The 16,589-nt window shown below is 41.3% G+C and overlaps 1 protein-coding gene across 1 annotated transcript; it reads left to right on the forward strand.

Moving 5' to 3' along the window:
- The first annotated feature begins 8,805 nt into the window (after window positions 1–8,805).
- Window positions 8,806–10,216, forward strand: HMGB2 (high mobility group box 2). The gene is made up of 4 exons (XM_054382980.1): window positions 8,806–8,955; window positions 9,104–9,249; window positions 9,335–9,509; window positions 10,000–10,216. Exons 1-4 carry the CDS (start codon window positions 8,806–8,808, stop codon window positions 10,150–10,152), a joined length of 624 nt encoding a protein of 207 aa, XP_054238955.1. The 3' UTR covers window positions 10,153–10,216.
- Window positions 10,217–16,589: the final 6,373 nt, after the last annotated feature.

The raw sequence follows: 16,589 nt of genomic DNA on the forward strand, positions 1-16,589 counted from the left end.
AGCACTCTGCAAATGTATTATCAGTAGTTAGTCTTAGAAAGGAAACATGGTTTGTAATTGTGTATATACCTTCACATGACAAGGTTGAACTGAGGGTGACTGTTCTTTCCCAACAGGTGCTATCCAGCTGAAATCTAAGTGTATGTTAGTGTGCTTGTGTGCAGCACTTGAAATGATCCTGTTGGCAAACTGAATAATAAGGAAAACTACTGGCATACATTTTTCACAATAAATACATATTTTATTTGTTTTGGATTGTAACTCAGTAAAAACTGGATTTCTTTAAAACACTTCACAAATTCCACCATATACCCTCGTGTTTTTGATAAAAAGGCAACCTACCTGATAGGCATTCATGGAATTTGGTAATCAATAGTGACCAAATCTTTCCTTCCTTACCAGAAACAGGTCCTATTCCTTTTATTGTGCTTTTTCTGATTTTTGAATCTCATATATTCCATTCATACTCCAGCACCAACCATGCCACTGGCTGTTGCTCTGCCTCCAATATACTGTCCAAATCTGTTACAGCATATAAAGGCCAAAGCACAGGAATATTGAGACTATTTTTAAACTTCATGTTTTACACTATCCTAGTTAAAATGTAACTTCAGATAGTTAGTTGTGCAACAGAACTTAATCTGTATTAGCACACACAAAGCTTATTGTATATAATTCAAGTAATACATAATACATGTCACCAAAATAGTGATATTGGTGTAAAACTGGTATTTCCAGTAAGCCAGCTGAAGCCAATATTCATTTTAAAGGTTCTGCCTTATACAATGGAAACTAAAGATGTATAAAAGGGTTTATGTAACAGGCTTTTATTGAAAGATTTAAAGCAGTAAACAGAGTCCAAAACTAAACATTGTATTTTAAGAATAATCTAGGTGTTACAGGATTAAAACTGATAAGCCTATGTACTATAAAAGCTTTAAAGATGTGTAATACGTGTCCCTTAACGGTTTGTGCCAATTCGCTTCCACAATAAGCCATTAGCTTACAGGAGGCATCAAAAGACTGTCTGTTACATTTCATTATGTGCAAAAATACAGAAAACTTTAAATGTTCTTTGCAACAAATTGCTTGGGAGGGACTTAGAACAATAACATATGAAATAAAGGGTGATACCTCATACACAACAACTTCACAGAAGCAGAGAATCCAACCTCCAGCTATGCACTGAGGTTTTCAACATCCCTCCTCTTCTCAAGCTCCCATTCAGCTAAGTTTAAAGTGCACATCCACCTCCTTGTTTCAGAGTCACCAATCCCTCTGTCCATCCAGGTTGCTTGATTAACATTTTTTTTCACTTTATATGAGGTCTTGCAATCAGAGACAGACAACAAAATCATTGTTAGTACTATCTGGAATGTATAGTGGAAAAGTATCACCCCCAGGGGTTATGGGTAGTAATGCAATAAAAATTTAGCTGTGAGTAATAGACCAAGGTGGTACATTGCTTAGGAGTTATTTTTAAATCCCTTGAAAAGAAATAAAAAAACTTATTCAGCTTTTTATCTTCTTTTTTTCCGATTACAATGTGTCTTATCTTTTCAAGCACATTCTGCTGGTCTCTCATGCACCCTTGATCCACAAAAAGCAATGCATATTCTTTGTTACAGTCTTACCCTGTTTTCTGCTTATAGAAATTCAGATTTGACACTGTATTTAATCACTTGCTTTTTGCTTTGATTAAGGCATATTACACTACACCATCTTCACAGTTCTGTCAGAGGGTACCAGAAACTACAATGCTCCTTTATTATATCCTCCTCTGTTTTACAGAACAGCAATTTCTGTAGCCCTGAAGCGTTTTCCTGTGCCCTTGTCTTTGCAGTACAGTTAGAAACATCTCTACCACATTTCCTAAGTTTGCATAGTACGTATTGCTATCATTCATTCAGTATACAGCATTGCTTCATTAGATACTGCCATTCATCTTTAATGCTCCTCAAACCTCAATTCTCTTATTTGAAAGATAACAGTAAGTTACATCAGTAGCTTTCATACTGATAAAGCTCCCAGCCTTTACAATCTCAAAGATAAGTCTGAAATCCAGTCTGATAAATTCTGACATGACAGAACTGTATTCCAGGAAATAAGTCATTATTCTGCTATGATAGTATCTACATTAGCAACAGTACAGGATGTACTCCATATGACCAAAACTTAAGACCCATTTAAGTGTACGGAGACTGCTGAAATTCACATAAGTTTTTCCACTATCTGGATCTAAGGCTAACATGTTGATGAACATCACAGTGCCTACAAGGAATCTGCCACCAGCAGAACATGCTTCTTTATTCTGGTTGTGGAAGACAAGAGGGCACAATTCTTCCTTCCTCTTGTGGGTCTATGGCACACAGTGTTGCCAACTTAGTTACCCTATTCTTTCTTTACTATAAGATTTTAGAGCTGCCCTTCCATGCGAAACATCTTCTACTGCCAGGTTCAGTTTGTTTTAAAATTTCTAGTCCTCACAGCCACAGAAAAAAAACAGAACATCAGATTGGGCAATTTACAAACCAAATGTTTTGGTTCATTCTGTAGAAGTTTCAACATGTCTATGTCATCTTGGGTTGACATGTACTTACCAGAAGCTAACCTTACACAGGTGCTGGAACTACTTTGGAGACAGACTGTGACAACAGCCTCTTTCAATCTGCTCACTGGATGTCACGCATCCAGGGCCACAGCTTACTGCTAGGAAAAAAAAAATCCTGGAACTATGTTCTCCAGTTATTAAAGGACACAACATTTTTATCAGCAATTACGTTTTATTTTGTAAGAGTATGCTGTGTTTCCATTCCAGGTAAACACTAAAGTTTACTAAGGCTGGAAGAGTTTTGGGAGACAGAAGGATAGCAACTCCTTTTTACCCATGAAGGTAGATTTCATAGTGTAAACTACAGGTACCCACATTTTAAAGACCCTCTAAACTATTTGTGAAACTATCTAAGGGATGAACAAAGGCAAATTAGTACTTCCTTATCGAAGCTGTAAAAAGGGGTTAACAATATAGCAAAAACATAAGGAAGGCCTATTAAGATCTCTAGGGAAAATGCGTTACATGAGTATTTCATGTTAATTCAATGCAAGTGGAAAAAAAGTTCTTGTCAAATTAAGACTGAAAAAGTTCAGGAACAGCTGGTGATCCTAATATTATCTGCATTACTACCACAAGAGATTTTGAGATTCGTGAGTTTATTTCCTATCATATGACTGCTGCAGTCTCTGTTCCACAGCTGTCCCGGGTAGTGTCTAATGTAGGCTGCCTTTGGTACAAAGCACAAAGTCAAAACAAGTTCCTGAGCTTTCAGACTAAACCAGCCTGGAGTAACAGAGTCACTGCCTGCAAGCTGCTTAACAGGTTATACAGGCTTTACAATAGCACAATAAATGAAACTGTAATGTTTAAACGGTAAATAGATTTCATTTTTATAAAACATTATTTGCATGTTCTTCAATAGATAAATGGGAAAAGGTCTAATATAGTACCTTAATTGCAGTTCTTCAAGATATTGACAGAAATACCAGCTTTGTTAATTTTTTGGGAGATGCAGGTATGCATATTTTTATCAAAGTACTAAGGAAGCAACTGCTTATAACTGGAACACAGTAAAACACATTTTGATTTGAATTTAGGTAAGCAGTAGCCTAGATACTCTGTTCTTTGCTTTCCGTCCTAATGTTCCTACCAGTATAAGATGTTCATGTGAAAAAACATAGGCTAAAACCAGAACTGCTGTCTGTAGACTTAGTAATCCACATTTTAAAAGGGGTTTACAAGCAGTGACCTATTTAAATGCTTTGTGTGTCTTGGACTGTGATCTTTTACTGTAACAAAAAAATTCCAATTAGAACTAAATTTGCTGCCTCTTTCAACATTTTGCATTACTGCTAGTGAAGTTAAGTGATGTTAAAATGGAGAGCAGCTGTAACTTGCTCTCATTATTCATCTGGTAAAGACTGACTTCTCAGGTCCATGAAAGAGATCCTTTCAGCAGTATTTGATCAAGAACAATCACTTTCCAAAGCAGAATTTTATTGCCATTAAGGCATATTCCATACAGGAATTTGAGTAGTAGCAAAGCCTCTAAAGAGAGGGTAGAGCTTCATCCAACTGAGTTAAAACTAAGTGTCACCATATAACGCACCTGCACCACAATGAAAGTTTGGTCAGAGTTAAGGTCATGCAACTGCAGTTTGCAATTTCCTCGGCTAAACACTATCCATTGTGATAGATTCACTGCTGGAAACATTAATTCAAATAAAAGGTTGCTACTTTCTCTTCCCTTGCTTTGTCCACACTGACACCAGTATCCAGAAAAGCCACAGAAGTTGCTCACGGAAGCCAAGGGATACAGTGTATTATCACTTCATTCATTCATTTTTTGTTTCAACAACATACTTACCATTAAAGATTTCTCAGATCTATAAACTGATCTTGCCTGCTAGATCCTTTCTTACTATCCAGTACTTCTAGCCACTACATTGCTTCTCTCTCCTCACACATATTGAAGCAAAATTACCAATATTGCTCAAAATAGTAATTGTGGAACAGATTTTAAACTAAAAAGTGTTTGAAGCCAGGGAAGCTATAAAACTTTAACAGTCATTTCATGTGCCAAATTATTCAAGCAAAAGTAAGCTTCAAGTCCTGGAGTTTATGCTCCTTCCCCATGACTGTCATCCACATGTGGTTAATAAATTAACCACATAAGCCGACTGAAGTCAGTACTGCACAGATCACTGCTTTAGAAGAGCAACAGTGACTGAATCTCTTGAGACAGAATTTGTAGTTTTGTCTGAACAGGAACAGTGTGTCGTAATGAAAAAGACTGTGACAGCTTATTGTGGAACCAAGTGCACAGAGATATACTTTTACAGACACAAGAGCACTGGGACTAAGGCCTGGCTTTGGGACTGACAAGTTTCTAAAATCCGCATTCTTGCATGGGGCTTTCAGTATCAGCACTGCTGTGGAGAGCTTCCAGTATCATGTTCCAGCATGGAAAATTTTCAATACTGCCTTCCTTGTTGGAGGACAGACAGATGTTAGAGTACAACTGGTTGGTTTCTTATGCTGTCCAATGTTGCATGACATCACCCTCTATGTATATACCTAATTGTACAAAAGCTTTCTTTTTCACAGAAAAGAATATATTTAAAAGAACAAAGAATCTCCGTTAATTCTTAAAACATTTGATTAAATTATTTGAAAGGCAGGTTTCCCCCCCACCCCTGGCAGTAATTACACTCTCACCCTACCTGCTTTTCTTCACATTCTTAAAGCGGATAGGAAAACAAATGCAACAGAGGAAGTCTCACTGCATTTATATCCCATAATTTCCAAAGACCGTTTCAATTTTCTTTTTCACATGAACTTGCTATACTGATGTTAAAAGGAAGAATAAAAATTAACAAAAAAACCCCACAGAAAACAACACCCCCCAAAACCAAACCTACACCAAACCAAGCCAACCAACTCACCCAACCCACCACAAAACAAAACCACAAAATCAGCATTGTCTAAGAAATGGCAGAGAATAGATTTGGAAGCATAAAATGACAAAAATTCTCTCATTTCAGCTGTTAAAAATTTCTGTAGCCATCCTGATAATTTTTCAGTGACAAAATCCAAGAAGTCAAGACTTGCTGTTTTAGAAGCACCGACATTGAGAAAAGTGTTTCCTGAAAACTGGTGGACCACTTCACTGTTATTTCAACTGCATCAACAAGGATTCAGAAGTAAAACTGATTTTGGTGGAGTTAAACGACATTTTTTGTGGCTATAAACAATACAGAAGGTACCTATGAATTTGTTTGAATGGTGTGATATGGAGAGCTCTATGCAAGTCTTGCAGACAAAGAATGATTTTACACCAATGGCTGGAATAGTATAACCTTACTAGTGTGCACCAAATGAATCCTATCTGTTACAAAACTACTTTGTTGACCAAAAAAATCCTCCACGAGAAACTGTAATATACAGGTGGTTGACCACAAAGTAAACTCACCTGGCAGCTTAATTCACCAAACAAAATAGTACTTTCCATGTAACACATGAAGTAAAGGCATTTTTTAAACTACATTATCAAATTAAACCAACTCTTTGCACAGCGGCTAAGCCTTTCACACAATTCAGTACCACAGAACTGAGAACATTAATTAGTAGTGGAATGTTTTACAGTAATAAAGAGCCAACATTGGCACATGAAATATCTCATGTAAATGTTTATTTTAGAAGCGTAAGCTTTGTTTGCAGGTTATACACTGTCAAAATGAATAGCTGCAGAAGCTATCTGACATAAGAATCTGGATAATTGATTTCTGACAGGCTTTGACATCTGTGAAGGGTATATGTATTTCTGCACTGTTCTGTCAATTTACCTCCTAGTTACCCTGCCTTCACAGAAAATATTGACTTTTTCCAGTTTACATTTATGTCTTATAGAGCTGCAATGTGGTCAAATAGAAATAGCTGAAAACAGAACAGGGACAGAGGAAACATTTACTACCATACTTGTCAACTGTTGTGTGAATATAACATCTTTGGAAGGATGAAGTTAAAAAAAAAAAAAAAAAAAGAGCTTGAAAGACTGGACCCGATAGGTGTTTCTTATTCAATGAACCCTACACTGAGCAAATCTGGACTGGGGGAAGACTGAAGATTAAGATATTGACTGTTCTTATACCTGCAACTAGTAACAGTTAGCTTTGGGATCCTTGCTGCTGTCTTATTTTTTTTCTTTTTTTAACCACTGAGCTAGGTTAACATGATTAAAACTCCGCTGAAGGCCTGGCATCTTCAGTAAGCAAAGTTATAACCCGCTTTTCACCAGTGCTATAAACTACATCTGAGAGTTAGAAACTGCCCAAAAAGATGTTAACTAGAGAATTGGATGAAAATAACCAGGCAAAAGAAAATAAACGTCCCATATCCTATAGACTAAGATTAAATAACACTAAAACTAAATGACTGTATGGTAAGTTCGGTTTGTATCCTCAAACCGAAAAGGCCAGATTCACCACTGCTGGCAAATTCACGTGAAAGCAGTAATGCAAACCAAACACAGTACATCTTTGAGCTTTGTTCTCAGGCTGCTGCTGCGGCGGCTATTGTTTTAAAAAGAAAACAAAGCATGAAAAGAAGTGACACTTTCCCTTCACAGCGTCCATGCTTTTAGTCCGGTGTGAGAGGGAAAAGACACTCCCCGCCACCAGCCACGGGCTCCTCTTTTTAACTTCGAAAGAGAAAACAGACGCTCCTCGCAGGCGCGCCAAACCTCTCTCTCCTGGAGGGTTGATGCAAACCAGACCTAGCACCTCGGCGGCAGCCCAGCCTACTCCCGCGCTGTAAGGCCCCGCAGGGAGGGAGCCGGGAGCAGGCGCTGACCTGGCCGTTACCCTGCAGTAGGTCGGGGAAGGGGCAGCGACGTTGTGCCGCCTGGCCCCGCGCACACACACACACACACACACGAGCGACCCTTGCTTGGCCGGTGCAGCCAGCCAACCATCCACCAGGCTCCGGAAGCCGCAGACCTGCTACCTCCCACCTCAAAAGAGAGGGAAAGAAGTAGGCAGGAACGGTCGCGCTCACCGCCGCGGCCCGCACCTCTCGGGCAGAAAAAGAGTAACGCCGAGTAGGCCCCGCACTCAGGCAGGCAGAGAACCAGGCCAGCTACCTGCTGCCGCGTCTGCCGAGGCCGCCGGCAGAGGCTTTTCCCAAGCCTACCTCGCCCGCTCGCCCCGGCGACCCCCACCACCTGTTACCCAGTACGAATCCCCACATTTTGCCTGCCACGCCATCCTTCTCGCTCCCTTTGTGTTTTTAAACCACGCTACAGCATATCGCTCCGCCCAATCAAAACACGCAGAATCCCCAACGACCAATGATGGGTGCCCCCGCGGTTTTTTAAACCGTCCCTCTCTCCCAATCGCCGCCCAGCGCTTTGGGTGCCACCCCCTCCACTATCCTCACCCCAACCGGTTCCAACGAGTATGAGCGCTAACGACCCTCGCGCGCTCGACCTAGCCGAGAAGTTGCTCAGCCACTGACGTCTGAATAGCGATCAGCGAATCCCCGGCGTCCTCGGCCCTAAGAGGCGGGGCCGCAGGCAGTTTGAACAGGGGCGGCAGCCAATCGGATGTGGTGAGGGCGTGACCCTACGGCGCCGTGGGTCAAGTTGCTGTGGCGGGTAGGGCTGCGGAAAACAAGAGGCTGTAAGTACGCCGCCGGGAAACCATTTAGCAGCAGCAGCGGAGGAAGCAGAGCCCCGCGCCGCCGGCCCCACCCATACAGGCAAGGCCCCGCGCACCCGCCGCCGGCGGAGATCGCAGGGCAGTAGGAGGGCGCTAAAGTGGAGGGAGAATGGGAGTGAGGAGGCGCTGCCACCAGCCCTGGGCGCGGAGGGGTCGCGGGGTTCCCGGGGAGGGCGGGCTGCGGTCCCAGAGCTGACGGGCAGAATGTCCAGGCTGGGCGGATAGGACTGGCTGCGTGGGGAGGGCGGCGGGCGGCCCCGCCAGGGAGGGCTGGGGTGCGGGCTGACCGGCTTTCCCGCTGCGGTGGACGGGTGGACGCGACGGGAGGTGCGGCGGGGCAGGCGGGAGAGAGGCTGTGGCAGGGGTGGGGTTGGCGGCCATGGGGGGCGTGTTCGGGCGGGAAGGCGCCGACGGGTAAGAGGTGGGAGCGGCCTGAGGCGCGGCCCTGCCCCGCCGCCGTTCTGCTCCGCTCTGCTGCCCCGCCCTGACGCCGCCTCTCCCCGCCACCCACAGGGACCCGCCGCCGACCTCGCCATGGGCAAAGGCGACCCTAACAAGCCGCGGGGCAAGATGTCCTCGTACGCTTACTTCGTGCAGACTTGCCGAGAAGAGCACAAGAAGAAGCACCCGGACTCGTCTGTCAACTTTGCCGAGTTCTCGCGGAAGTGCTCGGAGCGATGGAAGGTGAGCGGGCCCGAGTCCTGCCGGCCCGGCCCCCGCCCCTGCTGCGCACTGCTGGGAAAAGATCCCTGGTAGCAGCTGCTGCTTAGGCGTTAGTGGGTCACCAGGCGCTTTATCTGATCTAGACTCTTCTCCTTTCCCCTCTGAACAGACGATGTCTAGCAAGGAAAAAGGGAAGTTTGAAGAAATGGCTAAAGGAGACAAAGCTCGTTACGACAGGGAGATGAAAAACTATGTTCCTCCCAAAGGCGAGAAGAAAGGAAAGAAAAAGGACCCCAATGCTCCTAAAAGGCCACCGTGAGTGTTTCTATAGAGGGGGGGAAAAAAATCCCAAAACCACAACTCTAGAAGTCTGACATTTAATCACTGTCCTTTGTTTTAGATCTGCGTTTTTCCTTTTCTGTTCTGAACACCGTCCAAAAATAAAAAATGATCATCCTGGCTTATCTATTGGAGATACAGCAAAGAAATTAGGTGAAATGTGGTCTGAACAGTCGGCCAAAGACAAACAGCCATATGAACAGAAGGCTGCAAAGCTAAAGGAGAAATATGAGAAGGTACAATGAAAGTGACAAAATAATGGTTGAAGTTATACACATCACTGTAAACTTATTACCTTGGTTTTGCACCTAACCCATACATTGTTTATACTTCCAGATATTTATGCCAACCTTTGTCAGTTTTCAAAATGCATGGAAAGGTGTGGTGGGGGACACCATACAGTGAACTCTCACAGTGAACTTGGATGTGGTTTTTACATGTCTAGAGATATTACAGATACAATACTTTACTTCCAGAAAATGGGTCACCTGCTTGGTAAAATACATAGGCATACTCCAAAAATCATAAGAGGTCACAAAATCCTTAAAACTGGATCACGTGATCTCTTTCAAAAAGTTTTAGGAATGAAAGTTCTGAGGTTGAAACCTCGCATTTCTGCACAGAGAGTATTTGTTATGCACAGTACAGTATTACTAAGCTATTGAAGCAGTACAAATTTGTCTTCAGAGTTGCATAGCCAGCCATTAAACAGCATTTTTCTTTCAGGATATTGCAGCATATCGTGCCAAGAGCAAGAGTGACGCAGGAAAAAAGGGCCCAGGTAGGCCTGCAGGATCTAAGAAGAAAGCAGAACCAGAGGAGGAGGAGGAAGAGGAAGAGGATGAGGAAGATGAGGAAGAAGAAGAGGAGGAAGAATAAATTAATGTCCTGCTGTAAAGATTTATGCTCAAAATCCAATATTTTACTAAGAATGTGAACTCAAGTGCAGCTCATTGTTAGCTTCAGTATAAAAATCTGTACAGAACTGTGTATAGGTAATGTGGTTCTTTGTAGGGAAACCTCTATTTTTAAAGTTAAGTAGTAGCTGTGGGCTGCTACACTTAAGAAAAAGAAGTTGTGGAATGTTTTTGCGTATTTAATGGTTTTGTTGAAATTCAGTGACTGATAGCCAGGTGTTTCTTTATAGCTAAGTAAAACAAAGGAGGTAGCTTAATAGCTGATCTTATATTTTTTAGTATATTACATTGTATTACTTTTTAACAATTTTGTAATAAAATGTTGTACATGATTATTGTTGTACTCTTGATGTTTCTGAGAGGCCACATACTCCCAGAATGAAGGATTATGCTTTGCATTGTTTTAGGGCTATTGCTGTTACAGCAAAACTGGCATGTCTCTTCAAGTGTTGTCTCCTGGACTTCATGACAAGAGTCTAGGTTTTTAACCACACCTCTCTCCCACACACAACTACTGAAGCATAGGTCTTAAAAAAATTTGTTTCGGTGTATTACTTGGTTAATGAGTCACTCTTGGGACCTGTCTCTCCCAGAGATCAGGATCAGGGTCACTAGCCTTTTTTTTTGCTGTGGATATCAGGACAGGGAAGGTGGCTATAAGACAGATGTGGTTAGAATTATGCCTTCCCAGATGTTGCCTACTCCTCTGGCCCTCGCATTAGTGGCTTCTCATAAAATACACAGCTTGCAGAACACCATGAAAAATGTTGGAATGTTATCTCCACACATGCCAAGAGATTCCTTGAGGAAAGAAAGAAGGCATTTGTAATGAACATGTGCTCCTGATATGGTCCTGTCAATGTAACTGGTGATAGTATTACCACCGTCATTTCTTGATTTTCAAGGGTTTTTCTTTTTACTCAACCTGTAGTATATTTAAAATTAAATCCTAGAGCCCTAACTCTTTAGAAGTGGGAAACTGGAGATTCCATAGCTAAACTAATAGCTTAAGTTTAATTTGCTGAGATAAATACTAGGCAAGTTTTTACTAGCTTTTGAAGCCCCAGCAATGAAAAACATTTAATGTCTAAAATATTAAGTACTATAAGGGGCAGGCTTCCAACTTTTCTTTTTGGTTTTAAACTATCTCCTTACTGCACATCAATTTCTGAAATAAATTTAACTGCTGTCGTTGTACATGTGTAAGATGAAAAGATTTCAGCACTCTAACCATGGTAAACGTCACTGTGGTAGGTTAATGATAATGTAGCACTTTACGAAACGAGTCTTGACAAAAATGTTTTGTGTGTTCATGAAAGTATGTAAAAAAGATAACTGTAAAAGCAACTCAAACGTTTTTAGACTGAAGTAGGTACTAATCTTTGAAGGACTCAGAAATCCAGTTGCTTTCCCTCTTAACCCTGCCCACAAGATATTTGAAGTGGTATCAGAAAGATTAGGTGCTGTTTTACATGTTGGACCTGCCAGAGATACCCAGCACAGGTGGGATCAACAGCTCCGTTTTTCACAAGCTCAGATTTTGGGAAGCCGCAGGCATTTTAAATAGCAAGTGAGAGACAGTCTGTGTGCAGTTCATCCAGTGCTCAAGAACATTTTCTCCTGTGAAGTTTAGAATCCTAGAAGCACCTTTAACTCAAAAATTCTGTTGGCTAGAGCCAATGCCTTGTAGCGTGTAGCTGAGACTACTCTGGTGTCACTTAGTTCCAGCATATCCTGTTCAGATTTCCATGTAGAAATGCACCACCACCTACCCTCAATTCTCAGACTCCCTCTCTGAAGAGAACAGTGATGCTTCAAAAAAAATCTTTCAGATGAAATAATCTTTTGTAGTGGAACAGGAGCATCAGAGTAAATTGACTAGTCTGATTACTTGAATTTTTTTTTTTTTTTTACTTCTGCTGAAGTGCTTTGAAATTGAAAGGAAACTCTTCAGGTGTCCTAGAAAGCTGCATGGAATTTTAAGTACTGTGTCAGAATAAAAGTGTATCTTGGGGTAATTTAGAATAAAGAAGCTGCTCTAATGCAGATGCTTGAAGGTAGGAAAGCTCTGCAAAGACATCTGGACAGGGTAGATTGATGAGCTGAAGTCATTTATATGAGGTAAACAAAGCTGAGTGCTGGGTCCTGCACTTGAGTCACAACAACCCCATGCAACTCTAAAGGCTTGGGAAGCGTGGCTGGAAAGTTGTGTGGCATAGAATAGTCTGGGGGAGTTGGTTGACAATCATCTGTACATGAGCCACCAGTGTGCTCAGGTGGCCAAGAAGGCCAACAGCATCCTGGTCTGTACCAGCAATAGTCCCTTCTCTCTAGTACCACATGATAGGATTAGAGGAAATGGCCTAAAATTATGCCAGGGGAGGTTTAGATTGGATATTAGGAAGAATTTATTTACTTAAAGAGTGGTCAGGCATTGGAATAGGTTGGTCAGGGAGGTGGTGGAGTCACCATCCCTGGAAGTGTTCAAGAAATGTGTGGACATGCCACTTCAGGACATGTTTTAATGGCCATAGTGGTGTTAGGTCAATGGTTGGGCTTGATGATCTTAAAAGGTCTTTTCCAATCAAAACAATTCTATGATTCAATTTCATTTAGCATTAATTAGCTAATTTAGCTTCAGCATAACTTCTGTACAAACCAGTGCAGAGCTGCCTAAAGTTGCCATTCTGTTGTCCCACATTCCAATGATGCTCTATGGAAAGCCACCCATGGGTTACTTTGTTTATGATCTCATTTACAAATACCTCCTGACTGCTGGGGAAGATGATCTTTGAAAAACAGTTGATTGCACTGCTCTACCAGCCTGACCCACATCATTACACGGAGCATTTTGTGTGCATGCCACATCAGCAGAGGCTGCCACAAGCCATGGCAAAGCTCTGAGTAAGGCTGATCTGTCAACTATGAGTGAGGTCATGAGTAGAGATAATTAGTAACTTAAAAAAAAATTGTATTTTGTCCTCTCAATAAGAATATGTCTAATATAGATTAAAGAGCATATGGAAATTACTATTTTCAAATTAAACTTTAAAAAGCATGGGATGTCAGGTCAGGGGGGTTCAGATAACACCCATCTGTGTGCACTGAAAGAACTAGCGCTGGAAAGGACTAACAAGTGATCAAAGTGTAGAGGAAATGTTCAGAAAAGATAAGGCCATAGAAGAAAAGCTAAATAGTTTTTCACATCCGTGTCCAATATGGAAAATCTTATGAAATGACTCATTGGAAACTTTTCACTCGAGGTAAACTAGGAGGAGGTCTGTCTCAAATCAAAACTAAAAAGGATGCCCAAAATAGTCACAGGCATCAGGAACACTGCACACATTGCACTAGAGGTCCAGCATAGAGGCATACCACCCAGAAAAGCAGACCAAAACACCACCAAAAATAAGACCAAGATGGTTAAAGAGGAGGTATGAGAGAATAACAAATGTAAGAAAGTGGTCTTTAAAAAGTTGTTTCTAAACCAGAAGAAACTTGCACCCCAAAAGGCGTGACACAGCAATGTGTGGCAGGGGAAAAAAGCATCAGAGCAACTCAAAAAACCAGACAAATAATTTTCAAACCCATCAGATCCACAAGGCCTGCCAAGCTGTCCTAGGGACAAAGATGCTCAAGTAGTAGCAATTCCTAGAGAAGATTTCATGAAAACTTTTTTTTTTTTCCTTTTGAACCTTGTAGAGGAGCTTCAGGAAGTTTTCATGACAGAATGTTTTAATGGGAGAGGCATGGTGGAGCATCTGTCTCAAATCCAAGTGCAAAAGGTTTTGAAACAAAATGACAGGACAGATGGTATTCATCCAAGAGTTCTAAGGAAACTCAAGGATGAAATGGCTGAACTATGAACCATACTTAAAACTGCTTTAGTGCTAGAGGAATGGAAGGTCACAAATATGACAGTAATTTTTTGAAAGCATTCTGTGGAGCTTTACACCAGTAACGTCCATATGGCAAGTAGGTAGGTAGGTAGGTAGGAGCCATAGTACAGCTGAGAGTTGCTGGGCAAATGGCTAAATAGGACAAGAGGAAATCCTTTTCCACAGACCTTTTCCACAGTAAATATTCTTCTAAGAAATTAGTGAACATGAAGGTGAAGAGGATCAGGTAGTTCTAGTCTACTTGTATTTGGTCTGGTCTACTGCTCAGAAAAGAAATAACTCATTGAGGGCCTTGCATGAATAGAGAATTGATTAACAACAAAAGAACAAAACAGGAATTAGTAATCAGTTTCACCAGTGGAGGAAAATCACCTATGAAAACCCGTAAGTTATTTTTGGAGATGGAGTTAATGCCCAGTCGTTGTTTAATACATACATAAGTGACTTGGAAAAAAGTGGAGAATGGTACTGTAAGAAAGATGAGAGCTAACAGCAAAGAACTGCAAAGCTAGCCTGAAGTGACAGCATAAAACAATCAGCAGGTGAAATATGGTGTTAATATTTAGTATTTCCTTGCTGTCTTCCTAAAGGAACATGAATTTTCCTTTTATTCTTAGATCAACTCAGAACAAAGCCTATTTACAAAATTGGTCTTATTTTATCTAAGCAAAGACTCTGGTCTGAAGAATTGCAGATATGCTTCTGCTGGGCACTGGGATTTTTTTGGGGTGTGTTTTCAGAGGAAACATCTTGATTAGAACAGCTACAGACCTGGAAACAGACTGCAGTATATTACAAGCTTTAGAACTCAAATAACATGAAAAAAATTCCTAATGGGTGCAGAGAAAAAAAATGAGAAAAAATGGAAGAGGATCTTTATCACTAGCTTTGATTAGCTAATGATCTGTTGAACTGTTTTGTAACAGAGTATCACAGGGATCTTGTATATAACATTGGTACATAATCCAGTATTTATTGATCAGTCCTGGATTATTTGCTATAGTGGTGACTGTCACCGACCTTGCTTCACTTGCCTTAACATCCTTAGCATCTATTTGTTTTTCAGTTTGCTTTCTCATTTTGGCTTGTATTTCATTCCAATATAAGTGTTTTGCCAGCAATTTCTGTTTCCAAAATTGCTAGGACTTTTTTATGAGCTGCACCACAGCCCTGTTTTCTGTGATCCCATTTGAATCCAGTGTCAAGAATCCCGTAACAGGGCCCAGATGTTGAGTTCTCTGCTGCATTCTCCAATGCATGCAGCCCTTGAGGGACACATTAATTCTGGTAACTGTGGGCTGTGTACAAGACTCAGATCTACCTGGTAAAAAAACTGACTACCTACAAGAATTTCTCTTCATCAGTGCATTTAAATAATTGTCACAGGTCTGCACCAATTAGTGAGTGAACCTGCATGTTGCTCCAACTATCCTGATATCTTGAAATCAACTATCTCCCCTAGCCTCAGTGTTGGAGAGGCTACTGATCTTCCAGGACTGAACAGGGAGTCAACTACCCTAAAAATCTTTATAGTTAGCAAATCCACCACTCCAACTGTAAGTTGTATGACTACTCAGTATTTTCTGGCCCAAACACCTAATGGTAAAGTTTATACCCATAAATCAGTTCTCCAGCAGAGCTGAAGGGATGATGTTTGTGTGGATAAGATCACATCCTTCTAACAAACTGTGCTGTGATGTTTTTGTCAGTGCTGCTGGATGGCTGGACCCAGCACTGTCCTAGCATCAATAACTACTCCTTCAGCAATTAAGACCTTTAACAAGTCTTCATAATTCTCCTGTATCTCAGTGATTTGTCTCAGCAGAGGAGTGCACTGGAGATGGTGTGCCTCTTTGGAAACCTTGAAGCTTTCTGCAGAATCACATGTGATGGATGGCCAAAGTCTGCCTCAGTACTGTGATTGGATTTAAACAGAAAATGCCATCTCTAGTTCACAAAGTGCTTGAGTTGTATATTGTCAGAAGTAGGGACAATGTAGTTGCCTACATTACTTCACAGCCTATCACTTTTACCCAGACTCATTCTACACGCAGACTTCCTATACAGTGCCCACCAAGCTACACAACTTAATATTCCAACACTACAGGAGTTCAGAGGAGGCTTGCAGGACAGGGCAAACTAAGGGACTAAATGCTGGCAACTGCTTCTGATGTTCCCAGAAAGTAAGCATTGCCCTGGAAGATAACCACTGACACTTCTCAAGGATTACTCTCATAAATGCAAGCAAGATAAGATTTCCAAACACAGCAAGGCCTACTACTCCCACGGCTTTCATAGAAACAGAAATGCTGCTAACATCCCTTCCCCCAGCCCTGAGTTGTTTTTTACCTATTACAACTAAGCTGACCAACAGAGAACAAACAAGAAAAGCTTTTACAAAAAAAAAAAAAAAAAAAAAAAAAACAAAACCAAAAAAACCCAACAAAACATCAAACAACAAAAAAACCCAAAAAATCCCCAAACCCCAAAAAACAACAGT

This window comes from Indicator indicator, chromosome 8 (genome assembly GCF_027791375.1).
Source record: "Indicator indicator isolate 239-I01 chromosome 8, UM_Iind_1.1, whole genome shotgun sequence".
Lineage (NCBI taxonomy): Eukaryota > Metazoa > Chordata > Aves > Piciformes > Indicatoridae > Indicator > Indicator indicator.

What these genes read in the sequence shown, in the direction of transcription:
- HMGB2 (XM_054382980.1), top strand. Translation starts at nt 8,806, where the DNA reads ATGGGCAAAGGCGACCCTAACAAGCCGCGGGGCAAGATGTCCTCGTAC. An exon ending in AATGCTCCTAAAAGGCCACC is followed by an intron (nt 9,250 to 9,334) that starts GTGAGTGTTTCT and finishes CCTTTGTTTTAG; the next exon opens with ATCTGCGTTTTTCCTTTTCT. An exon ending in TAAAGGAGAAATATGAGAAG is followed by an intron (nt 9,510 to 9,999) that starts GTACAATGAAAG and finishes TTTTTCTTTCAG; the next exon opens with GATATTGCAGCATATCGTGC.